Source organism: Rhinatrema bivittatum, chromosome 7 (assembly GCF_901001135.1).
Source record: "Rhinatrema bivittatum chromosome 7, aRhiBiv1.1, whole genome shotgun sequence".
In the NCBI taxonomy this organism is placed as follows: domain Eukaryota; kingdom Metazoa; phylum Chordata; class Amphibia; order Gymnophiona; family Rhinatrematidae; genus Rhinatrema; species Rhinatrema bivittatum.
In genome coordinates this window covers 303,084,451-303,109,663 of record NC_042621.1, presented here as the reverse complement: position 1 = coordinate 303,109,663, position 25,213 = coordinate 303,084,451, and the positions used below count along the sequence as shown (strand labels likewise).

Below are 25,213 nucleotides of genomic sequence, written 5' to 3'. Positions count from 1 at the left end.
AGGGAAAAAAAACCCCAAACCATGCGTCCAGCAGAGGGAAAATAGTGCAGAAATAAAACGGTAGACAATGCTTTATTATATCATCAGGCCAGAGCTGCATTCAGCTCGGCTAAAAGGGACTCTCTTATTTCAAAGCCCGTCAGGTTAGGCCGTTTGCATTGTTTTGCGTGGTTAGCTCTTTAAGTAAAGCACCAGCTACGTCTCCTGACTGCTGTGTAAGCAGAGTGAATGCTCCGCTGAGGGCGGTAGATGAACTCCGTCCTGTTAAACCTAACTCTCTAACAAAGTGCAGCTCTCAGGGCTTTGTATCTTCCTTGCAGCTTGAAAACGCTCTTGGAACGTCCGCCCGTGCTCTCGGGCCTTGCCCACTAGCGGGGGTACTGTTAGCCGGACGGGAGCAGTTTCTGACTCGCTCATTTCAGGAGGGCGTTTTTCCCACACCTTTTAAAAGGGACATTGTTCGCCCAGCTCTGAAGAATGGGCAGTTGTGTTAAGTTAGTTGATTTGGCCTCCCGTCTTTGGTGGAAAGGTATCGGCCCTACGCTACGCGTTCACTCAGGTCCTCCCAAAGAAGCATGTGCTGCGTGTTCCATCGCCGAGCAGGGACCCCGGACTCACGGGATCCCTTCCCGGTGGGGAAGCGGTTATGTCAACGTCTTCAAACATTTAAAACATTACTAAAAAAGGCATCTGTTTAAGCCAGCCTCTGTAATCTGAAGCATGGCGGAGATTGAGCGGGATCAGCTTTGTATTCCAAAGTCCGAGCCTGGACTCTAATACATAAGTATTTGTTTCAGAGAACGAATTATGTCTGCTGTGCTGTGTACATCACTTACGCCATTGACACATTTTAATAAAGATAAAGGTGATCGTCTTCCAATTTCTAACCGGCCAGCCTTGGATAAGGTTTTAGAAAAGCTTGCTTTGAAACAATTGAACTCCGTTTTTGCAAGAATGCAATGTGCCCCATCACCCATTAAAATGGTTTAAGGAGTAGTCACAACCCAGAGATCCTTTTTTGGTCTCTGTGGCTGATTTTCTGTTGCAGGAAATGGATGCAGAGCAGTCAGTGAAGAGGCTGATATTCGGCCGCAGAGCAGCTAGTTAAGTTATCCTGGCTCACTTAATGGGGATATCCCTGGCTATCTTAAAGCCTGCCGGAGAAATATATGCAGCCAACTTTAGGACAGCCCTGCGGTGCAAGCAGAGTTAGCCGCGTATGTTAAGTTGGCTAACTCTGAGCATCTCCGCTCTGCCTGGAAACGCTTCCCACCCACTCTGGCACGCCCCTGATTTATGTGGCTAAATTCTAGACAAATTCAGCCATTTCCTGTACGTACCCGGATCAGTCCAGGACAGCTGGTTCTTTTTTCGGGTAGTCAAAAATCGAGCCCGGGGCTTTTACCGCGAGGTGCGGCCTACTGACCGGGAAATTGCTCTGAACGCCGCGGTTCTTTTTTCGGGTAGTCAAAGTAGGCCGCACCTCGCGGTAAAAGCCCCGGGCTCGATTTTTGACTACCCGAAAAAAGAACCAGCTGTCCTGGACTGATCCGTGGTACTACAGGAACGAAAATTAGCAGGTAAGAACTAATTTTCCCTTTTAGATGGATAACTTTTCAGTGAAATCTGTCGAAATGGCCTTTGAATATTGACCTACAGGTGTCATGTGGATTCCCCGTAATTCTCGTTTGGATGCTCGTGCCGGGATTACAGTTGAAAGTGTTTTTTTTCCAGTCACCACCTGTAATCTTGGGTTCAGTTAGATTCCACTATGATTTGCATGGCTCGCATTCGTTTCCTTGTACGCAATGGATTTTACAAGCCGCGCTGTCTGATCCGGGCGTTCCCTTTAAGTGCAATTGATCGTGGCAGTGCGTTGCTCAGACTCTTTCCCAAAGGTCGGATTAAAGCTATTCCGCCGCCTGTCTGGCAGTGCCCCCAGCGCGGATGCAGCTCCAGCAAATTACACTTCACCTGCGTTTTCTGGTCTTCGGGGCACTTGCAGGGAATGGGCCTTCTTATTTGGCTAATTTAATTGCATCCTACTTGATCTCCTGGATCCATGAATGCATTGCGGTTACCTTGGTTCACGTGAAGCAGGTAAAAGGGCCTGGAGTTATTGGAAGAGCGTGGCGTGGTCCTATTTCCCATATCAAACCGTTCGTGTTTCGGGAGGCCTCGCCAGCAGAAGCTTGCGATGAGGCTGTAACTTGCACCGTGTATCTCAGACTGTGCTGCGACGGTGTGGTTTGGTTTCTGTCCGAGGTCTTAATTTAATCGATGCAGTGCTGTTCATGTAATGCAGTTTCTAAATAAGTAGGGGTTTCAGTTGGATGAATGCTTTCGGGTGCTAACACTCGAGCACGTTCCTTCTGTGATACTGGTGCGCACGCCCTCCAGTCACTCCTAACAAGAACTGTTCTGTTTCTCCTTCCGAGGAGGATTCTGCTGAATGCTGCACAACCTCCAAAGTGTTCGATTAGCACGAGGCGAGGAGGACTTCGCCATCGCATTTGCTCTTGTGAAACTTAATACTTTATTTCTTTATTCTCGTAGTTTTAACAAGAAATCAGCAAGCAACGAAGACCGGGGGACGCTCGCAGCCAGCGACAGACAGAGAATGACAGACAAAGTCTTCCAGAAGCCTTGGCACGGCCATAAAAACAAAGTAAGGCTTTCCCTAGTGTTACGCGCTTTCCCTAGTGTTACGCGCTTTCCCTAGTGTTACGCGCTTTCCCTAGTGTTACGCGCTTTCCCTAGTGTTGCGCGCTTTCCCTAGTGTTGCGCGCTTTCCCTAGTGTTGCGCGCTTTCCCTAGTGTTGCAGGCTTTCCCTAGTGTTGCAGGCTTTCCCTAGTGTTACGCGCTTTCCCTAGTGTTGCAGGCTTTCCCTAGTGTTGCAGGCTTTCCCTAGTGTTGCAGGCTTTCCCTAGTGTTACGCGCTTTCCCTAGTGTTACAGGCTTACGTGCTTTCCCTAGTGTTGCGCGCTTTCCCTAGTGTTGCGCGCTTTCCCTAGTGTTGCGCGCTTTCCCTAGTGTTGCGCGCTTTCCCTAGTGTTGCGCGCTTTCCCTAGTGTTGCGCGCTTTCCCTAGTGTTGCGCGCTTTCCCTAGTGTTACAGGCTTACGTGCTTTCCCTAGTGTTACACGCTTACGTGCTTTCCCTAGTGTTACACGCTTTCCCTAGTGTTGCAGGCTTTCCCTAGTGTTACGCGCTTTCCCTAGTGTTAGGCGCTTTCTCTGGCAGCGGCTCCTCTCCCTAGCGCTACACATGCTCTGTGTCTCACAAACGATTTTACTGTTTCTTTGCGATGCAGCGTTGGTAGCGCAGTGACGTGTCATCGCACTACTTGACTGATTTTTCTGCTTTGAGGAAAAGGGCCATCGTTTTGGATGAGTAACGCAGTACAGGCTGAAAGCTGTGTAGATACATCCGTTTTGTCTTTATTTCTTTTAAATATCACAAATCTAGATTAAAAAGAAAAAAATCTCTCCCTGATTTCCCCTCTAGCGTTCCTGACCCCTTGAGACGGGATTAGAAAACTGGCACAGTTATAGGGAAAATCGCCACTGAAGTGCTTCTGCTTTCCTCTGCTCAGTAAAAGATTTGGGAAACTTTGATCTTGGACATTGAGGTTGCTTTTCCCGTGACTTAGCCGGCTGATTGAGGGACAGGATGGCACTGCCTCTGCCTGTGCTGTACCTGTTCTGTGATGGTGCAGTCTGTGTGAGAGTGTGAGGGAAGCTTGCACTGCTGCTGCCTGTGCTGTACCTGTTCTGTGGTGAGGCAGTGTTTGTGAGGGAAGCTTGCACTGCTGCTGCCTGTGCTGTACCTGTTCTGTGGTGGGGCAGTGTGTGTGAGAGGGAAGCTTGCACTGCTGCTGCCTGTGCTGTACCTGTTCTGTGGTGGGGCAGTGTGTGTGTGAGGGAAGCTTGCACTGCTGCTGCCTGTGCTGTACCTGTTCTGTGGTGGGGCAGTGTGTGTGAGAGGGAAGCTTGCACTGCTGCTGCCTGTGCTGTACCTGTTCTGTGGTGGGGCAGTGTGTGTGAGGGAAGCTTGCACTGCTGCTGCCTGTGCTGTACCTGTTCTGTGGTGGGGCAGTGTGAGTGAGGGAAGCTTGCACTGCTGCTGCCTGTGCTGTACCTGTTCTGTGGTGGGGCAGTGTGTGAGGGAAGCTTGCACTGCTGCTGCCTGTGCTGTACCTGTTCTGTGGTGGGGCAGTGTGTGTGAGGGAAGCTTGCACTGCTGCTGCCTGTGCTGTACCTGTTCTGTGGTGGGGCAGTGTGTGTGTGTGATAGTGTGAGGGAAGCTTGCACTGCTGCTGCCTGTGCTGTACCTGTCCTGTGGTGGGGCAGTGTGTGTGTGTGAGGGAAGCTTGCACTGCTGCTGCTGTGCTGTACCTGTTCTGTGGTGGGGCAGTGTGTGTGTGAGGGAAGCTTGCACTGCTGCTGCCTGTGCTGTACCTGTTCTGTGGTGGGGCAGTGTGAGTGTGAGGGAAGCTTGCACTGCTGCTGCCTGTGCTGTACCTGTCCTGTGGTGGGGCAGTGTGAGTGTGAGGAAAGCTTGCACTGCTGCTGCCTGTGCTGTACCTGTTCTGTGGTGGGGCAGTGTGAGTGAGGGAAGCTTGCACTGCTGCTGCCTGTGCTGTACCTGTCCTGTGGTGGGGCAGTGTGAGTGTGAGGGAAGCTTGCACTGCTGCTGCCTGTGCTGTACCTGTCCTGTGGTGGGGCAGTGTGAGTGTGAGGGAAGCTTGCACTGCTGCTGCCTGTGCTGTACCTGTCCTGTGGTGGGGCAGTGTGAGTGTGAGGAAAGCTTGCACTGCTGCTGCCTGTGCTGTACCTGTTCTGTGGTGGGGCAGTGTGAGTGAGGGAAGCTTGCACTGCTGCTGCCTGTGCTGTACCTGCTCTCTGGTGGGACAGTGAGTGTGAGTGAGGGAGGGAAGCTTGCACTGCTGCTCCCTGTGCTGTACCTGCTCTCTGGTGGGACAGTGTGTGTGAGTGAGTGAGGGAAGCTTGCACTGCTGCTCCCTGTGCTGTACCTGTTCTGTGGTGGGACAGTGTGTGTGAGTGAGAGCGAGGGAAGCTTGCACTGCTGCTGCCTGTACTGTACCTGTTCTGTGGTGGGGCAGTGTGAGGGAAGCTTGCACTGCTGCTGCCTGTGCTGTACCTGTTCTGTGGTGGGGCAGTGTGTGTGTAAGGGAAGCTTGCACTGCTGCTGCCTGTGCTGTACCTGTTCTGTGCTGGGGCAGTGTGTGTGTAAGGGAAGCTTGCACTGCTGCTGCCTGTGCTGTACCTGTTCTGTGCTGGGGCAGTGTGTGTGTGTGTGAGGGAAGCTTGCACTGCTGCTGCCTGTGCTGTACCTGTCCTGAGGTGGGGTAGTGTGTGTGTGAGTGAGGGAAGCTGGCAGTGCTGCTGCCTGTGCTGTACCTGTTCTGTAGCAGGGCAGTGTGTGTGTGAGGGAAGCTGGCACTGCCCTGCCCCTGCTCTCCTGGGTAAGTAGTGGCTGTGTTTAGCGCTTCCCTTCACAGGAATGAAGCTCAGGCCTTGCCCAGGATGTGCTGGGAGTGATCTCTGGCTCTAACATTTTACAGCGAGCGCCTTCCTTCCTTCCTACTCTGTGTAGCCCGGGCTGTGCCTGTGGTGTGGGTCCGCCAGCCTCACACTCTCTTCTGACGGGACAGACACACGGAAGCCCTGATCTTCCGTCGGTAAATGCTTCCCTGCATTTTTGTTGTTTCTCCTTTGCAGGGGGGCCCCGGGAAGTGCAGGCACGGGGACTGCGGCACCGGTTCCGCCAAACCCTCCTCCGTGAGACTCTTGCGCTCCCCAGTACTTCTCCCCTGGCTCGCTTTTTTCATATTTTATTTTATTTTATTTTTTGCTGTTGGTGGATCTTTTTACATTTTCTGGAGCAAGCCATTGTTTGTCTCGCTCGCACGCTGCCTGCCAACACCTGTCTCGGCAGGCGGGGCGTTCGGAGAGGAGCAGTAGCCAGTTGAAAGGGCAGCGCGAGCTTGCTCGGGTCTAATTAAAACCTGAAAAGGGAGGAGGGGAGCGGCTGTGCTGATTTTCCCAGAGCAGAGCCCCCTCGTTAGGCCGATTAATGAGGGGGTGCCAGGCCGCGCTCTTATCTCTCGCCCGCTCCCCCACTCACCTTGGAGAGTGGGCCCTACCCCTCCCCCAGCACCGTTCTGTTTCCAGGACAACCTCTCGTTTCGGCTTTGCTCTTATGTTTATTTTTCAGGCCGCTCGGGATCCCACGGCACGGGCTCGGCCTTTGCATTGTGAAGAGCGCGGGGGGCCCGGGATGGTTTATCGGGGTGCCCGGGCGTTGGGGAATGCACTCGGTGAGGGCGCGTTAACCGGACAGGTTCCCCCTGACGCGAAGGAAACGTCAGGACCTTAAGGAGAGACGGCGAGTGCCTGTAAAGATTGCAGGGGCCCATCCAGCCTGCTGAATCCTCCCCGTCGCATGTCCTAGCCCCCCCCCCCCCCCCCATTGATCTCAGGCTCTGTGGCCAGGGACCTTCTGTGCTTCTTACATCTCTGAAGCTCCGTTTTTACCGCTGCCTTCTCCTGCAGGAAGGCTGTTCCATGCGTCCACCATCCCCTCCGTCAAGCTCTCATGGACTTCTGTATCCTGCTCTCCACTTGAAAAGGCTTCCTCCTCGTGGTGCTGGAATATCTCTCACCTCCCTCCTCCTGGGGATGCGTGTTTAGGTCCTTCCGTCTTGCCTCAGAAGGGCTTCTGGCACCACTTTGGTGACCTCTCTCTGGCGTGGCCTCCAGAAATTGGACCCACTACCTCAGGAGAAGGCATCGCTGGGTGTGGGCTTTCCCTCCGCTGAAGGCTTGGACAGAGAGAAAGTGAGAGTAAGAGTGTCCCCATGGGCACCTCGGAGCCCTGCCAGTCTGACCGTGCCCGCGCCCGTGCGTGTGCCACACAGCACTATGCTTGGGACAGGGATAGGATCAGGTGCGAGCAAAAGATTGCCAGTGGCGACAGGTCCTCATAAAAATAAAAGCCTCCCAATGTCATAGTTTGAGCTCTACTAATTGCTCCGTAGTCGCATTTTGGATACTAGCCGTCTCTTTATGTACAGTGAATTAATGCCGCACTTTGCAGGCGTGCATCCTCTTGTGTGAATGACAAAACAAAGCTGAAGAAATCAAATGTTCCCTGAGTAAAGGTGCATCCGGCTTTAGCAGCAGGTCACCAGGAACGATCGGCGTCCTGGGCGGGATGGGAGAAATGAGATGCTTTTACAGGCCGTGCATCTAATGCATCCTTGCAGACGGATATGGCCAACTTATTAGCCCCATTTGCCTTGTATGTTAAAGCCGGTGACGGCTTCCGGTTCGCTCAGCTTTTTTCAGAGCATGCAGCAGATGTTAGATTGGCCTTGGTCACGCCGGATCCCCCAGATATTCCTGGTGGGTTCCCTCACACCCTCCACCTGCTGCTGCTGCTGGCCCTCAGCGGACCATGGCAGCTTTAAGGCTCTTCATGAATGTAATTTCAGGACTGTCTTGGCACATTGGCTGAGAGGTGTTGTAAGTAATAGAGGCCCCTGTGTTGCGGCTTAATCCTAACAACTCACCATCTATAACGGAGAAGATGATGATTTTCACAGAGAGGGGCTTCTGGGACAGGGAGCGGCTATCAGGATGTTCCCCTATTTTATCTCCCAACACACCCCTTTCTCCCACAGACACAGACTGAAGCTCCCTTCAGGTGAGAGATGCAGGTGCCACCTCTCATTCTGGGTGAATGCCAGGACTCCCTCTCTCGGCAGCATCCTCGGACAGACACAGAGACTGCGGCTCCCTTCAGGTGAGAGATGCAGATGCCACCTCTTCATTCTGGGTGAATGCCAGGACTCCCTCTCTCGGCAGCATCCTCGGACAGACACAGAGACTGCGGCTCCCTTCAGGTGAGAGATGCAGGTGCCACCTCTTCATTCTGGGTGAATGCCAGGACTCCCTCTCTCGGCAGCATCCTCGGACAGACACAGAGACTGCAGCTCCCTTCAGGTGAGAGATGCAGGTGCCACCTCTTCATTCTGGGTGAATGCCAGGACTCCCTCTCTCGGCAGCATCCTCGGACAGAACAGAGACTGCAGCTCCCTTCAGGTGAGAGATGCAGGTGCCACCTCTTCATTCTGGGTGAATGCCAGGACTCCCCCTCTCGGCAGCATCCTCGGACAGACACAGAGACTGCAGCTCCCTTCAGGTGAGAGATGCAGGTGCCACCTCTTCATTCTGGGTGAATGCCAGGGCTCCCTCTCTCGGCAGCATCCTCGGACAGACACAGAGACTGCAGCTCCCTTCAGGTGAGAGATGCAGGTGCCACCTCTTCATTCTGGGTGAATGCCAGGACCCCTCTCGGCAGCGTCCTACAGACACAAGAGACTGCAGCTCCCTTCAGGTGAGAGATGCAGGTGCCACCTCTTCATTCTGGGTGAATGCCAGGCTCCCTCTCTCGGCAGCATCCTGGACAGCACAGAGACTGCGCTCCCTTCAGGTGAGAGATGCAGTGCCACCTCTTCATTCTGGGTGAATGCCAGGACTCCCTCTCTCGGCAGCGTCCTGGACAGACACAGAGACTGCAGCTCCCTTCAGGTGAGAGATGCAGGTGCCACCTCTTCATTCTGGGTGAATGCCAGGACTCCCCTCTCGGCAGCATCCTCGGACAGACACAGAGACTGCAGCTCCCTTCAGGTGAGAGATGCAGGTGCCACCTCTTCATTCTGGGTGAATGCCAGGCTCCCTCTCTCGGCAGCATCCTCGGACAGACACAGAGACTGCAGCTCCCTTCAGGTGAGAGATGCAGGTGCCACCTCTTCATTTGGGTGAATGCCAGGACTCCTCTCTCGGCAGCATCCTCGGACAGACACAGAGACTGCAGCTCCCTTCAGGTGAGAGATGCAGTGCCACCTCTTCATTCTGGGTGAATGCCAGGACTCCCTCTCTCGGCAGCGTCCTCGGACAGACACGAGACTGCAGCTCCCTTCAGGTGAGAGATGCAGGTGCCACCTCTTCATTCTGGGTGAATGCCAGGACTCCCTCTCTCGGCAGCGTCCTCGGACAGACACAGAGACTGCAGCTCCCTTCAGGTGAGAGATGCAGGTGCCACCTCTTCATTCTGGGTGAATGCCAGGACTCCCTCTCTCGGCAGTCCTCGGACAGACACAGAGACTGCAGCTCCCTTCAGGTGAGAGATGCAGGTGCCACCTCTTCATTCTGGGTGAATGCCAGGACTCCCTCTCTCGGCAGCGTCCTCGGACAGACACAGAGACTGCAGCTCCCTTCAGGTGAGAGATGCAGGTGCCACCTCTTCATTCTGGGTGAATGCCAGGACTCCCTCTCTCGGCAGCATCCTCGGACAGACACAGACTGCAGCTCCCTTCAGGTGAGAGATGCAGGTGCCACCTCTTCATTCTGGGTGAATGCCAGGACTCCCTCTCTCGGCAGCGTCCTGGACAGACACAGAGACTGCAGCTCCCTTCAGGTGAGAGATGCAGGTGCCACCTCTTCATTCTGGGTGAATGCCAGGACTCCCTCTCTCGGCAGCATCCTCGGACAGACACAGAGACTGCAGCTCCCTTCAGGTGAGAGATGCAGGTGCCACTCTCATTCTGGGTGAATGCCAGGCTCCCTCTCTCGGCAGCGTCTCGGACAGACACAGAGACTGCAGCTCCCTTCAGGTGAGAGATGCAGGTGCCACCTCTTCATTCTGGGTGAATGCCAGGGCTCCCTCTCTCGGCAGCGTCCTCGGACAGACACAGAGACTGCAGCTCCCTTCAGGTGAGAGATGCAGGTGCCACCTCTTCATTCTGGGTGAATGCCAGGGCTCCCTCTCTCGGCAGCGTCCTCGGACAGACACAGAGACTGCAGCTCCCTTCAGGTGAGAGATGCAGGTGCCACCTCTTCATTCTGGGTGAATGCCAGGGCTCCCTCTCTCGGCAGCGTCCTCGACAGACACAGAGACTGCAGCTCCCTTCAGGTGAGATGCAGGTGCCACCTCTTCATTCTGGGTGAATGCCAGGGCTCCCTCTCTCGGCAGCGTCCTCGGACAGACACAGAGACTGCAGCTCCCTTCAGGTGAGAGATGCAGGTGCCACCTCTTCATTCTGGGTGAATGCCAGGGCTCCCTCTCTCGGCAGCATCCTCGCACACACAGAGAGACTGCAGCTCTCTTCAGGTGAGAGATGCAGGTGCCACCTCTTCATTCTGGGTGAATGCCAGGACTCCCTCTCGGCAGCATCCTCGGTCCTGGAGCAAGGTTTGGGAGTCAAACCCAAGTTTGCACTCAGCATTGCTTTGGGCCAACCCAAAGCGAAGTTCCTGAAGCAAAAAATGACTTCCCTGGGAGCTGAGGAAATGGCAGCACAAGCACACAGGAGGCCTGCACAGCCGAGCTATTCCTGAGCAGATTCCTCCACTGGCAGAGCCCCACGGCCCACGCCATTCGGCCTCCTGGCTTCATCCAGCGTGGCTCATAATTAGCCACCTGCAGCCTTAATGAGGGAAGGCCAGCGCAGGCTCCCGTATCTCTGTTTACTGCATCTGGACAGCTCCCTAATTGTGCCTGATGTATCACTTCCAATAAGAAGATTAGACGTAAATACAAAAAAAGAATTGTCTCATTAAAGATGAATTACTTCGTCTGGAATTGTGAAATTTGTTCCCCAGCTGGCACATTTGTAGCTTGAGAAGTGTGAATTGATCCCTGGTCTCCATATATCTTAAAAGTGCATGCACAGCCAGGGGGCATGGATTCGCTCATGCATGGCCGTCGGATGATAAATTGCCTGTGTGCTTTATTTTTAGCAGCGTTCTCTTCCTGCTCAGGCCCTGGGTTTGGGGCCAGCCTGCCCTTCAGTGTGTGTAAGTCCCTGGAGAGTTTGTGTTCCTACAAAAGTAGTGTTTCCTGCACTGGAGGTGCTTCCGTGTGGCTAGTGCTGGGCACTGGCAGGATCGGGTACTACCCTCCAGTCCTAGAGGTGACAGGTCTGTATCCCTGCTTCCATCCCTGATCCCTCCAGTCCTAGAGGTGACAGGCCTGTATCCTGCCCTCCCTGCCCCCTCCAGTCCTAGAGGTGACAGGCTCTGTATCCCTGCTCCCGTCCCCTGATCCCTCCAGTCCTAGAGGTGACAGGCTCTGTATCCCTGCGCCCATCCCCTGATCCCTCCAGTCCTAGAGGTGACAGGCTCTGTATCCTGCGCCCGTCCCCTGCTCCCTCCAGTCCTAGAGGTGACAGGCTCTGTATCCCTGCGCCTCCCCTGATCCCTCCAGTCCTAGAGGTGACAGGCTCTGTATCCCTGCCTCCCTGATCCCTCCAGTCCTAGAGGTGACAGGCTCTGTATCCCTGCGCCCATCCCCTGATCCCTCCAGTCCTAGAGGTGACAGGCTCTGTATCCCTGCTCCCATCCCTGAGCCCTCCAGTCCTAGAGGTGACAGGCTCTATATCCTGCTCCCATCCCCTGAGCCCTCCAGTCCTAGAGGTGACAGGCTCTATATCCCTGCCCATCCCTGATCCCTCCAGTCCTAGAGGTGACAGGCTCTGTATCCCTGCCCATCCCCTGATCCCTCCAGTCCTAGAGGTGACAGGCTCTGTATCCCTGCTCCCATCCCCTGATCCCTCCAGCCCTAGAGGTGACAGGCTCTGTATCCCTGCTCCATCCCCTGAGCCCTCCAGTCCTAGAGGTGACAGGCTCTATACCTGCTCCCATCCCTGATCCCTCCAGTCCTAGAGGTGACAGGCTCTGTATCCCTGCACCCATCCCCTGATCCCTCCAGTCCTAGAGGTGACAGGCTCTGTATCCTGCGCCATCCCCTGATCCTCCAGTCCTAGAGGTGACAGGCTCTGTATCCCTGCTCCCATCCCCTGATCCCTCCAGTCCTAGAGGTGACAGGCTCTGTATCCCTGCCCATCCCCTGATCCTCCAGTCCTAGAGGTGACAGGCTCTGTATCCCTGCCCATCCCCTGAGCCCTCCAGTCCTAGAGGTGACAGGCTCTGTATCCCTGCACCCGTCCCCTGATCCCTCCAGTCCTAGAGATGACAGGCTCTGTATCCTGCACCCATCCCCTGATCCCTCCAGTCCTAGAGGTGACAGGCTCTGTATCCCTCGCCCATCCCCTGATCCCTCCAGTCCTAGAGGTGACAGGCTGTATCCCTGTGCCCATCCCCTGATCCCTCCAGTCCTAGAGGTGACAGGCTCTGTATCCCTGCTCCCATCCCTGATCCTCCAGTCCTAGAGGATGACAGGACTCTGTATCCCTGCTCCCATCCCCTGATCCCTCCAGTCCTAGAGGTGACAGGCTCTGTATCCCTGCCCCATCCCTGATCCCTCCAGTCTAGAGGTGACGGCTCTGTATCTGCTAATCCCCTGCCCTCCAGTGTGACAGGCTCTGTATCCTGCGCCCATCCCCTGATCCCTCCAGTCCTGGAGGTGACAGGCTCTGTATCCCTGCCCCATCCCCTGATCCCTCCAGTCTAGAGGTGACAGGCTCTGTATCCCTGCTCCCATCCCCTGATCCCTCCAGTCCTAGAGGTGACAGGCTCTGTATCCCTGCACCCATCCCTGATCCCTCCAGTCCTAGAGGTGACAGGCTCTGTATCCCTGCACCCATCCCCTGATCCCAGTCCTAGAGGTGACAGGCTCTGTATCCCTGCCATCCCCTGATCCCTCCGTCCTAGAGGTGACAGGCTCTGTATCCCTGCACCCATCCCCTGATCCCTCCAGTCCTAGAGGTGACAGGCTCTGTATCCCTGCGCCATCCCCTGATCCTCCAGTCCTAGAGGTGACAGGCTCTGTATCCCTGCGCCCATCCCCTGATCCCTCCAGTCCTAGAGGTGACAGGCTCTGTATCCCTCCCATCCCCTGATCCCTCCAGTCCTAGAGGTGACAGGCTCTGTATCCCTGCTCCATCCCCTGATCCCTCCAGTCCTAGAGGTGACAGGCTCTGTATCCCTGCCCATCCCCTGATCCCTCCAGTCCTAGAGGTGACAGGTCTCTGTATCCCTGCTCCCATCCCCTGATCCTCCAGTCCTAGAGGTGACAGGCTCTGTATCCCTGCTCCCATCCCCTGATCCCTCCAGTCCTAGAGGTGACAGGCTCTGTATCCCTGCCCATCCCCTGATCCCTCCAGTCCTAGAGGTGACAGGCTCTGTATCCCTGCTCCCATCCCCTGATCCCTCCAGTCCTAGAGGTGACAGGCTCTGTATCCCTGCTCCCATCCCCTGATCCCTCCAGTCCTAGAGGTGACAGGCTCTGTATCCCTCCCATCCCCTGATCCCTCCAGTCCTAGAGGTGACAGGCTCTATATCCCTGCCCATCCCCTGATCCCTCCAGTCCTAGAGGTGACAGGCTCTATATCCCTGCACCCATCCCCTGACCCTCCAGTCCTAGAGGTGACAGGCTCTGTATCCCTGCACCCATCCCCTGATCTCTCAGTCCTAGAGGTGGACAGGCTCTGTATCCCTGCCCCATCCCCTGATCCCTCCAGTCCTAGAGGTGACAGGCTCTGTATCCCTGACCCATCCCCTGATCCCTCCAGTCCTAGAGGTGACAGGCTCTGTATCCCTGCTCCCATCCCCTGATCCCTCCAGTCCTAGAGGTGACAGGCTCTGTATCCCTGCCCCCCTGCCCCCATCCCCTGATCCCTCCAGTCCTAGAGGTGACAGGCTCTGTATCCCTGCCCCATCCCCTGATCCCTCCAGTCCTAGAGGTGACAGGCTCTGTATCCCTGCGCCCATCCCCTGATCCTCCAGTCCTAGAGGTGACAGGCTCTGTATCCCTGCTCCCATCCCCTGATCCCTCCAGTTCTAGAGGTGACAGGCTCTGTATCCCTGCCCCATCCCCTGATCCCTCCCAGTCCTAGAGTGACAGGCTCTGTATCCCTGCACCCATCCCCTGATCCCTCCAGTCCTGAGGTGACAGGCTCTGTATCCCTGCACCCATCCCCTGATCCCTCCAGTCCTAGAGGTGACAGGCTCTGTATCCCTGCACCCATCCCCTGCCCTCCAGTCCTAGAGGTGACAGGCTCTGTATCCCTGCGCCCATCCCCTGATCTCCAGTCCTAGAGGTGACAGGCTCTGTATCCCTGCTCCCATCCCCTGATCCCTCCAGTTCTAGAGGTGACAGGCTCTGTATCCCTGCACCCATCCCCTGATCCCCAGTCCTAGAGGTGACAGGCTCTGTATCCCTGCACCCATCCCCTGATCCCTCCAGTCCTAGAGGTGACAGGCTCTGTATCCCTGCCCATCCCCTGATCCTCCAGTCCTAGAGGTGACAGGCTCTGTATCCCTGCCCCATCCCCTGATCCCTCCAGTCCTAGAGGTGACAGGCTCTGTATCCCTGCCCCCATCCCCTGATCCCTCCAGTCCTACAGGTGACAGGCTCTGTATCCCTGCTCCCATCCCCTGATCCCTCCAGTCCTAGAGGTGACAGGCTCTGTATCCCTGCTCCCATCCCCTGATCCCTCCAGTCCTAGAGATGACAGGCTCTGTATCCCTGCCCATCCCCTGATCCCTCCAGTCCTAGATGACAGGCTCTGTATCCCTGCACCCATCCCCTGATCCCTCCAGTCCTAGAGGTGACAGGCTCTGTATCCCTGCTCCCATCCCCTGATCCCTCCAGTCTAGAGGTGACAGGCTCTGTATCCCTGTGCCCCGTCCCCTGATCCCTCCAGTCCTAGAGGTGACAGGCTCTGTATCCCTGCTCCCATCCCCTGCTCCCTCCAGTCCTAGAGATGACAGGCTCTGTATCCCTGCTCCCATCCCCTGATCCCTCCAGTCCTAGAGGTGACAGGCTCTGTATCCCTGCTCCCATCCCCTGATCCCTCCAGACCTAGAGGTGACAGGCTCTGTATCCCTGCTCCCATCCCCTGATCCCTCCAGTCCTAGAGGTGAAGGCTCTGTATCCCTGTGCCCCCCTGATCCCTCCAGTCCTAGAGGTGACAGGCTCTGTATCCCTGCTTCCATTCCCTAAGATGGTCTGCTCTCCAGTCCTGTTTATCTTCACACCCTCCCTGCTTTTCTCCTTCTGTTGGAATTCCATGAACAGAGAAGCTTCATTCGTCAGCCAGCGTGAGCAACAAAAGAAGGCATGGAACTTTCCAAAAATAAGTTTGGAGCATTGACTTAAACCGCAGCACGACACTAACATGAGGAGGAGGGGAGAGCAGTGGGAGTGGCACTAGAGGAGCCACTGGAGGGACTGGAGCCTGGGCAGAAGGGAGTTCTGCTGGCAGCAGTGAAGGTGGTTCCTAGACAGAAGAGCTTACCACAAGGCCTACAATGGCTGGAACCTGCACCGTGGAGCTGTCTCGGGGGATGGGGTTTCGTGTACAGTACCGAATATAGAATGGGTCAGAGCCAAGGTCCCGCAAGCCCGTATCCTGTTTCCAGTCGGGGCCCGTGCAGGTCAGAGGTGCTTGGCAGTTAAATGTCTCTTCGGTTCCCCCTTGGCCGCTTGGCCCGTGGCTCAGTGCGGGCAGGAGTGGCGAGGCAGTCCCTGTGCCGTGTGGCGTTTTCCCGCTGATGCAGTGGTTTTAGGTTTGCTTTGATAAGGGAGGCTTCCTAGGGACGTCCCTATGCACGAGGGAAGGGGAGCGTTTCGTGTTCACGTGGGCGGAGAGGGACGAGGTTTTCATCATGAGGCTTCCGTGCTGCGTGCATGATTGCGTGACCGCTAAACTAAAAGCTTTTTAATGTGATGATTACTGGGCCCCGGTATACGGTGTGAATGGCGTTTGTAATTGCACTCATGAAGATGGGGCAGCTTGGGAGGCTGTGATCCCTTTTGGTGGACTGGGAGCTCCCTGCGTCGGAGGCGTAAAGTGTACCCCAGGAGTGCACCCCCCCCCCCAGGATAAACCTCCCACCTGCACAGTGCCCGACCCGTTTTCAGAGCTGGTGGGCCGGCCGTGCTGATCTCTCCTCTCGCAGCCGGCCTGCAAGCCCAGAGGTCAGGATGGCCGGCCCACGAAGTTTCCAAATGCTGCCTTGCAGTGCTGGCACGGCTGCGCGGTATTTACAGGAGCCGAGCGCCGACCGCTCGCCCTGAATCTGATCCCCTGCATCTTCCCAGCCCCTCCAAAGTCTGCTGCTGTCCTTCATATAATGGCCAGCGCTGGAAAATGGCTTTTTTTTTTTTCTCACGTAAATACAGAGGGCCAGTTCCATTGCGTGAGGTAGAAATGAGTTTTCCAGGGCTCTGGATTTCCCACGAACGGGACGGTTTTTCTCACTAGCCCCTGTTGTGTGCGAAGGAGCCCCGCGCACGCCGCTCCGGTTCTGAGAGGGGAAACAGCCCCCGCGCGCTTTCCCTTTGCAAGAGAGCAGGTGCAAAGCCCGCGCCTTAATGGCGTCCACGCGCTTTGCAGCTACGACACGGTGGGGGCGGCCGAGCGACGCGTGTCCTGATCCCGTCACGAATCGCGCAGCCGGTCTGGCCGCCGCGCAGGCTCTGAACCCCGTTTTTCAGGAGCACAATATTCCGGCCATCGTACCCAGTCTAAACTCCTTTTTGAGAAGGGTCTTCCTGGCAGTCTGGAAGTGACTTGCCCCGCAGCTGCCTTCCAGTTACCCCTGGAGCACAGGCTCGCGTGCACATGGTCCGGGCGCTGCTCTGCACAGATGCCAGTCTCAGCCCGGATCGGCCGGGCCGCCGGAACGCTGCATTGCAGGTCCTGGCGAGATCTTGGAAGCCCCAGTTTGGAGGGTCATTCCCAAAGGTGTTTGTGCTTTTCCCTGCAGACAGGGCCCGCCTGATACGCAGCTAAACCTATCTGCAGGTTCTGCCTGATTGCGCATCAGTTCACCTGCAGTAAGCGGAGCTGGGGAGGGCTCTCGCACGTTCTTTTGGGTTTTCCAAAGTGCTGGGTAAATGGCCTCCAAATTTTCTGTGCACAGAACCACGGGGCGTACCTGGGTGTGGGATCGTTTTCAGGACCGTTTTATGTGCGTTAAAGTCTGCTTTGAAAATTGCTGCAACCTCAGTTTGTGTTTTTTGCCGCCTGATTTTAGGAGGCTTAATGGCTTCTCCCCTGTTCTTCTTGTGCAGGACACGAGCACTTTCGACAGCGCCGCTATGTACCGCGAGCTGACCCACGAAGAGGTCCTGCAGGAGCTGGTGAGGCAGCGAGAGCTTCTGAAGAAGAAAGACAGCCATATCCGGGAGCTGGAGGACTACATTGACGATCTGCTGGTGCGCGTCATGGAGGAGACCCCCAGTATCCTCCGGGTCCCTTACGAACCTTCTCGACGAGCAGGCAAATTCTCCTAGAGCCCTCGGCCGTGACGCCGCGCCACGCACACCGTGGGGGTCAGAGGCGGCGGGATCCACGCCCGCTGTCTTTCCAAGATCGTTGGGGGGGGGGATTTTTGTGGTAGCAGATGCCATTTTCTTTACTCCACATATCTGGCTAAGATTGCCAAAAGTGATTCTGAAATAAATCGGCCCGGGGATGAAGGACTGAGCTGCTGTGTGTGCGCAGGTCGGAGCACGTACGGCACGTTGTCATCAGCAGGCCGATCAGCCCATGCGTAAAGTTACAGGGTCCTACGTTGGCTTTTGGCCGTGATGGGGTTCCCATCGCAAAGCTTGATCAGAGTCGGGGGGAGATGGGGAGGGAGGCCGGTTCCACAGCTTTGACTCTCACCCCAGTGGTTGTAATCACCTGGGCGGATAGGGCAAATTTATTTTTTTTTTTTTACTGCCTGAAAACCTCAGGGAGGTTGCCAAAAATTCCCACGAGCTCCTTGACAGAGTCCTGTATTGTGTATCGGGCGGATGGGGGAGCGTGTTAATGGCGTTATCCGAAGACCCCCTCCCCCTTTCCCGCTACGCAGGGAATGAAATCTCTGATGCCGGCAGAGGGGCCCAGGTGTTTGAGAGTCTTAAGAGGGCCAGAAACCAGGGAGCTGGATATGCCGTGATGTGACGCAGGGAAGAGGCACCAGCTCCCTCCTCATTTCATGGCTCACGGTACTTAACTCCTGCTGGGCATGTTCTGAGCAGCTCGGGCCACTTAATAATGGCAGACACAGCCTAAACGTAAAAGGGACCTATTTGGCTTCGTTTGGAGGTCAAAAGTAAGAAAGTAGAGGAGGAGACATTCGGATTTCCTCCTGTGGGCTGTGAGGGCCAGATGGAGAAGTAGCGCTCCCTCTTCTGGAAGGTTTTCTGCTTGTTAGTTTAAATCAGCGGTACTATTTTGTGTGTTTGTTTTTTTTTTTAAAGATAATCCAGTTTAAATGATCAAAATCATCGAGATATTGATGGTTTTATGTTTCCTTTCTGAGGAGAGATCTGTGTTGTAAAAAGTCCTGTTACATAATGATTCCCGTCACTTTTTTAATCAAGGGTGCCGCATTGCTGATCATCATCAGGATCCCACCGCAAAGCATGAGTTCAGCAAGGGCCGAGCGCATCTCTAAAGAGATTGTTTTTAAAACAGTGGGACCTTAATAAGGTGCACACTTTTTTATTCTTCATTTTTTTTAAATGTATAAAAATATTAGAGAAAAAACGTTAGGACAACAAGGTAAGGAGATAGGGGAGTAAGAGTGAGAGAGAGCGCCAGGTTGCTGGGTTTTATCTTTCTGAGTAGTATTGCTGTTTTAAATCCTCTTCACGGAGCAGGCATTCATGGGCTGTGTCGTGGTGCTGCGCCCTGCGTGTGGTGCGCGGCGCTCTTTCAGAAGCGGGAACCTTTCCTCGCTGCTACGCTGCTGCTTTTTGTGGTGGTGGTGGTAGTGCCACGGCCGCCCGCGAGCAGCGTGCCCTTTCCCTGCCAGCACGTAAAGCTTTGTGCCGGTGTCGGAGGAGCACAAACCACACGAGGCTGGTGGCGTCTTTTTTTTTTTTTTTTTTATAGACTACCCAATTTATTGAGGCACCAGCTTTCCGGGACAGAGTCCGCTTCGTCAGCCCCTCCTCGTGTCATTTTTTGCTACAGCAGATCCAACGCGGCTGCTGTCCCTCTCGAGATCCAAAGAGGGTAGCACTGGTCCTTGGTGCAGGAGTTTGTTTTTTGCTTTTTCTGGAACATGGCACATTTCGGGGGTGGGGGAGGGGGGTCTACATTCCCATGTGCATCTTCCTTCTGTGACCTGCATGAGGAGGGGCAGAACCGCAGGTTACTCTCCTGAGTATTTCCCAACCGTGCCTGTGCGCGCGCCTGCCCAGCGCGCAGACCTCCGAATTCTGTGAGGCCAGGGGGGCTACGTGTCTGAATTTTTTTTTTTTTGCAATAGGAAACTTTTTTTTCCAAGGGCTGTTCCCAGACCCCTCTGTACTGAGGCCCTCGGCTTCCGCAGTTTATAGACCTCGGTGCAGGGGAAAAGCACTTTAGCACTCCAGCAAAGGGAGCATCCTGAGAGAGAGATCGCAAGTGTAAATGGGAGCGGAAGGGAGTTCTGCGTTGAGCCGTGGAGCGAGGCGGCTGCTGCTGCACCGGGTAGTGCCTGCTAATTAGGCTGCGTAGGAGATCGCTGCTACAAATCCCAGGTCACCGCTGCTGTACACAGGCTGTCACAAGCTGGCGTGGGCCTCGCACGCTCCGTGCCAACTCTCGCAGCACGTCGAGGCTTCGTCTGCTCTCTTCTGGACACACAGATTTAATTGTACTTTTGTTTGATAGACGGCATGGGTTTTAAATAGTCTTATTTTCAAAGGTAATGAGCCAGACTCCTGAACCTAACTCGGTCAGCACAGGCCTGACGAGTTTTAGGGTAATTTAGAGTAATTAAAAAATATCACTTTTACTGTGTGTGTTGGGGGGGGGGGAGGTGAGCCACTGCATGTTTATTGTAAGGAAAAAAATGTAACATATAAAGTGAAATTATTGTAGAACAGAGTTCCAAGCTGGGGCTGAAACAGGAAGACGATGAGGGAGGAATCCTTGTGCTCCGGGCCATGCCCTGCTGCTGAATGCAGAGGCAGAGTGGAGCAGGACTGGGCCTCTCCATCCCCAGGTCACCTCTGGTACACAGGGTAGGACTGTGCAGAGAATCTGGGAGCCTGGCTGAGGTCAGCCAAGGAAGCATCGGCGGTAGGGAAGGTTGAATGGATGAGGGGACTCAGCACCTACCGTTCCTTTGTCCATTACTGTGAAGCACTGCATGACGTGGAGATGCCGTCGGCTTCCTGGACTTTATAGCAAAAGGACAGTGTCCCCTAAGCCCCCTTCCTCCTCCTCCCTTGAGTCTTCCAGTGGTTTCCCTGTCCTAATGATGGGAGGCACTGTAGAGAAGGAAGGCTGTTGTCAGCCCTAAAACAAACAAGAAATAGGAGCCTCCCAGTAGTGCCGAAGGGATGGCATTTGGGTCTACCTAGGGTGGAGGTGTAGACCCTTTTAATTTATTTAAAGAAAACTGTCCCTGTTTCAAGAGTACACATGGCAAGTGATAATCTTTGTTTTGATCAAGTCATTTTGTTTTTGAAATGTTGTCTCGTTAGCAAGTCCCGGCTTACTGACTTTGGCCATGTTATCACACAGAGGACGTTGCGTGTACTCCATAAACCAGTTGGCTCCCACTCTACATAGGGTTGTGTGTAGAGCAATCCTATGTAGCATGGCCGTTCCCGGCAACTGGGGAGGGCATTAAAGAATTTTCCAGGAATGAATGAGTTAAACCAGGACCAGAAAAGTAAATACAGATGATACCAACATGTAAAAGCGTGCCCTCGGCTTCCAGGGTCTCATCCTCAGGCATTGAGAAGAATTTAGAAGTAATATTTTGATTGGTAGCCGGTGAGTATATTGCTTAGTTTATGTACTCGAATATTGCCCGGTGTATACAGCTTTCTTTTTAGTGTTTTTATATAAAGGATTTGCGTTCAAGAGAGCCCTGAAAACCAGATTCAAGCACACACACAATTTGGGAAAAGTAAAAAGGAAAGAATTATTAGATGGAAATGGAAACTGAAACTCTTGTGACTCTTTGAAGATATTCGTTTTCCTGAGCTCCTTGGACTCTTGCTGCGGTGTATTGGACAAAGGCGGGAGGGGTTGATTTTGCAGCTGGCTGTGATGGCACTGGCTGATTACTTTGTGTTATGCAAGGTTGCTTAAACTGTAGCGAAGCTCCTACAGCAGACAGAGAAGAGGCCCGCAGGAGTGCAGCTCTCTCCTCCCGTGAGATGGAGGTGTCCATGCTGCTGCCATTCTCACCTCAGTGAGACTTTGCAAAGAAGCTTTTCTTTTGTAGCTGTTGAATACTTCCTAAAAACGAAAGCAGTGCCTCTTCCAACAATTGGAGGTGATGGGGTTCTGAGCCACGTTCCATGTAGCTCTCGAGTGTTAGTAAAAATGGTGGCACAATGAAGGAGAGTCTTCCAAATGGGTTGGTTTCTTTCTTTTTGTATTTAGCAGCCAGGGATTTTTCTCTCCCTGGCTTAGTGCTTCCATCTTCAGGTGTCTGTTTTGATTCACTGATGCCACAGATTTAACAGTATCTTAGAACATCTTCCGGGGGGTTCAGCAGGGTGGAAGAGTAGCAAATCCAGAATCATGCTTTGGATTGTCGCTGGTGGGAAGGTTTTATCACTGGGAGATTAGGGATCCCTTGGCAATAATGTTTGTCTTCATGACTAATACTTGATAAACAACCAATTTCCCAATATCAACACATTTATATCGATGCGTATATTGTGACCATCATAATTGCCATTGCCCGTTCGGGCATGAAGACCGCAATTGGCTAACAGCATTGCATTGAAGAAAAATAATTTCTGCATAAAGTCTAAGTTTTGAATTGAAGTCATGGACTAAATACAAGCAAGTTTCACTGTTACTAGAAATATAGAGACTGAGAATAGATATCATCAATTTTAACTTTCATGGGTGAAGGATATTACAAGAAGCATATATTAAAAAATAATCAAAAATTGTTCTGTTTAGTGGACTGACCTTGATTATAAAAAAGGCTGTATAGCACCACACGATGATGCCTATTATGATGGTCACAATGTACACGTCGATATAAATGTGTTGATATTGGGAAATTGGTTGTTTATAAAGTATTACATTATTGACCAACAATTCCCATCACAAAAAGTGGTCGTTCTGCGCATTTATAGTAGTGTCTTCATGACTAGCCATGATCCTAGCTGGCTTTCTACCACTGAGCTTCCTGTCCACAACTGTAAGGAGGCCTGAGTGTCCTCCTACCTCTGTGACCAAGTCTTTTTTTGACTTGCTTGGGCTGTAGGATAGCTCCAGTGTATGTTCTGAATTTCCTTGACTTTCCTAGTCTTACTCCCGTCTCTTTAGGAAACCAGCAGACGCTCTGTATTATGGACACCGGCTCCCAGAAATGCTAGTAGTAGTAATTTGGTGACTTGTCCCTTTAACCGTGAGACAGTCACCACCATATGGATCTGAAGGAATTTAAGATGTACCTGCTGTCGTGGGAGAAGTCACCCCAGTAATAGGCCCTTAAGATCTTATAGGTGGGTCCTGAGATCAGGTATCATTGTGGTTACCCAACTGGGAAAATTGTAAATATGAGGCAGCACAGCCCAGAAGCAAACAGTAAATTAATTTAAATTCACAGCATTGCAGCATCTTTTTGCTATTAAATGCATTTTATTCTGTGGTAGCTGCTTCAGTTTTATACTATGGCCAGGACGGTAACGTCTGAGGAGCACTGCTTCACGTCAGGTGCACGCAGAATCTGCTGGATGCTACGAATGCCTTGCACCCCGGCCTAATTTGTGCGCACATCCTGAAACCCTGATCTGTTTGTGGCCCCTGTGGCGGGAGCCGCAGTCCAGCTGACCACCTAGTGGTGCATTCTGTGGCCAGAGCCGACCACACACTGCCGGAAGGTGAAAGGTCACAGCCCTTCCTGTTCAGGAGGCAGCTCCTGTGCCAGCGGCAGTGGCTGGATCGGCAGATGTCAAGGTCCGCGGTGTCCCCTCTGCAGTCCTCCTGCTTGCAGGATGCAGTGCAAACGTCGTGGGGACCTGCTGTGTGTGACAAGCCAGGACGGGGCCTTTCTTGCACTGCTGGTTTCTGCATATATTTTAGTAAGCACTTTCTCCCACAATTTTCATTTCTCTGACAGCAGTCTAGCAGGGGAAGTGGAGCTGCTCTACGGTGGGGAGATCATTTCTTATGAGCTGCGCTGCCGTCTTGGCATCGTTTGTGAGCTGCTGATGGCACTCAAGGTTGAGGCTACAGGGTGGGTGGATTGGCCCTGCAGTGGCACCTGGAGGGCTGCTGGCAGAGGAGCCTCCCTCGCAGGGAGCTGTGCCTAGGAGGCAAAGCCAGAGATCCTGAATTGCGCTCCGGTTTCAGTGAGGACATTCCCAGGTATGCACCGGTTTCAGATTAGCAGTCTGGACCATGAACTAATATTTTTCACGTCTTCCTTCCTAGCCGTTTGCTGGCTGCCGGAGCAATGTGTTACAGCTGTAAAGGAGGGATGGCAGCATGGCCTCGTTCAAGGCACACCTTCTTTTTTTTTTTTTTAATGTTTCTGCACACCTTTTCGCAGCTGTACTTGGCGCTCAGAATTGACTTGTCACTGCCCAAGATATGGAGCATTATGTCCAGATCCTGGGCATCCGTTGCATCTGTCCACGCCGGCAGGAGATCAAGATCCAGGTTTCCGTTTTTCTGCACTGTGAAAGAGCAACCTTGGGTTTTAAGTTGGTCACCTAAGATCTGAGATTGCTCATTGGGGCAGGGGGAAGGGGATACATCTTCTGTACAGAGGCGCAGACGTTACCATGGGGAAAAGTCTTAAACGGCATTGTTGTGTGTCCTTGACTTGCTGTGAGCTGTTTGTGTCCCGTCGAGCACCACATTTTCAGGGACGGGGAGGGTATCTGTTTATTTGCTCCTTTCCCTGCTGTGGCTGTCATTGGGCCCGCTCTTTGTCTGACGGAGGGATTCTGCACCCAGCCAGCTCTGCAGGCAGAGTCAGCGTGGATGTCCCAAAAACTGTGCAGGACTGTGGCTGGCTGTCGCCCGATGACTGGGTTGGTGTAATGACGGGTGTCGCAACCTGTTTTTCGGAGAGCAAGATTCAGGGGAAAAGCGGTGTGACCTGGAACCCATGGAGCAGGATGGCTTATCAGATGCCTCCGTGGCTTCTCGGCCTTGAAGCGTTGCTTGGGTAGAGAGAGAGAGAGAGTCCCGCACCGTGCGTGCCTCAGGACAGATCTCGGCCTGCCCTAGGTGAGAGGAGCACAAAGCAACACTTAGCAGTGCCAAGACATTGTCCAGCTGCTAAGAAAATATTTCTGCTTTCTCCTGCTTCTGGCAAGGAGAGAAAAGGAGAGTGAACGGCCTCCTGGGGGCTGCGTTTCTCTGTTTTTACCTCTCGGTGCGGACCCCGGCCCTTCTCTCTGGCCTTGCTGCTCCCGTGGCGAGAGTCTTCTCTCCTCAGCTGAATTATACAGGGAAGGAGCCCCAGAAGAGGAGAGTGGGCCACACCTCACTGTAGGTTCACAGGAGCAGATATTAGTGGAAATACTTTATCGCTAACCCTTGACATGGGCAGTTTTGTGACTACCTGGGCAGGCTGCAGCACCTGCAACCTAATTTTCTGCAAAATGTCTCTCCGAAAACTTCTCTGGCAGGGACTGCAGATGCATAATTACCCTCCGGACTTTGCCCCTGCTTTACACTTGCTAAAGTATGTATGGGAATGCTAAACTGAAATGCCACTGTGTGCTTTGCATTCCCTAGCTTTGCCCCTGTTCTATCTTCTCCTGACAAAAGATACGCTGTGAGCTTCAGCAGCACTAAAATGTTGCTTATGCTGTCACGCTGCAGCCTTTAGCAGCACTGGAGCGTCAGTACACTCTAAGGGGTAGATTTTTAAAAAATGCGCGTACGCGTACTTTTGTTGGCGCACCAGTCGCAAACAAAAGTACGCTGGATTTTAGTAGATAAGCGCGTAGCCGCTAAAATCAGGATCGGTGCGCGCAAGGCTGCCGATTTGGGCAGCCGGCATGCGCCGAAGCCGCGCAGCCTGCCTCCGTTCCCTCCGAGGCTGCTCAAAATCGGAGCGGCCTCGGAGGGAACTCTCTATCGCCCTCCCCTCACCTTCCTCTACCTAACCCACCCCCCTACCTTTGTCCAGGGATTTACGGCCTCCCGGAGGGAAATGTAAATCCACGTGTGCCAGCGGGCTGCTGGTGCGCCGAGACGCAACCCGGGGCGGTTTCCGGAGGGCCGCGGCCACGC

The 25,213-nt window shown here is 53.8% G+C and overlaps 1 protein-coding gene across 1 annotated transcript in view; it reads left to right on the top strand.

Moving 5' to 3' along the window:
* RAB11FIP2 (RAB11 family interacting protein 2) overlaps positions 1 to 24,944 on the top strand; it is a 140,695-nt gene extending 115,751 nt beyond the window's left edge. The window contains exons 4-5 of the mRNA XM_029610493.1: positions 2,557 to 2,668; positions 17,071 to 24,944. Of these exons, the coding sequence (XP_029466353.1) occupies positions 2,557 to 2,668; positions 17,071 to 17,292 (334 nt within the window). The 3' untranslated portion in view covers positions 17,293 to 24,944. The remainder of the gene's footprint in view (positions 1 to 2,556; positions 2,669 to 17,070) is intronic.
* Positions 24,945 to 25,213: the final 269 nt, after the last annotated feature.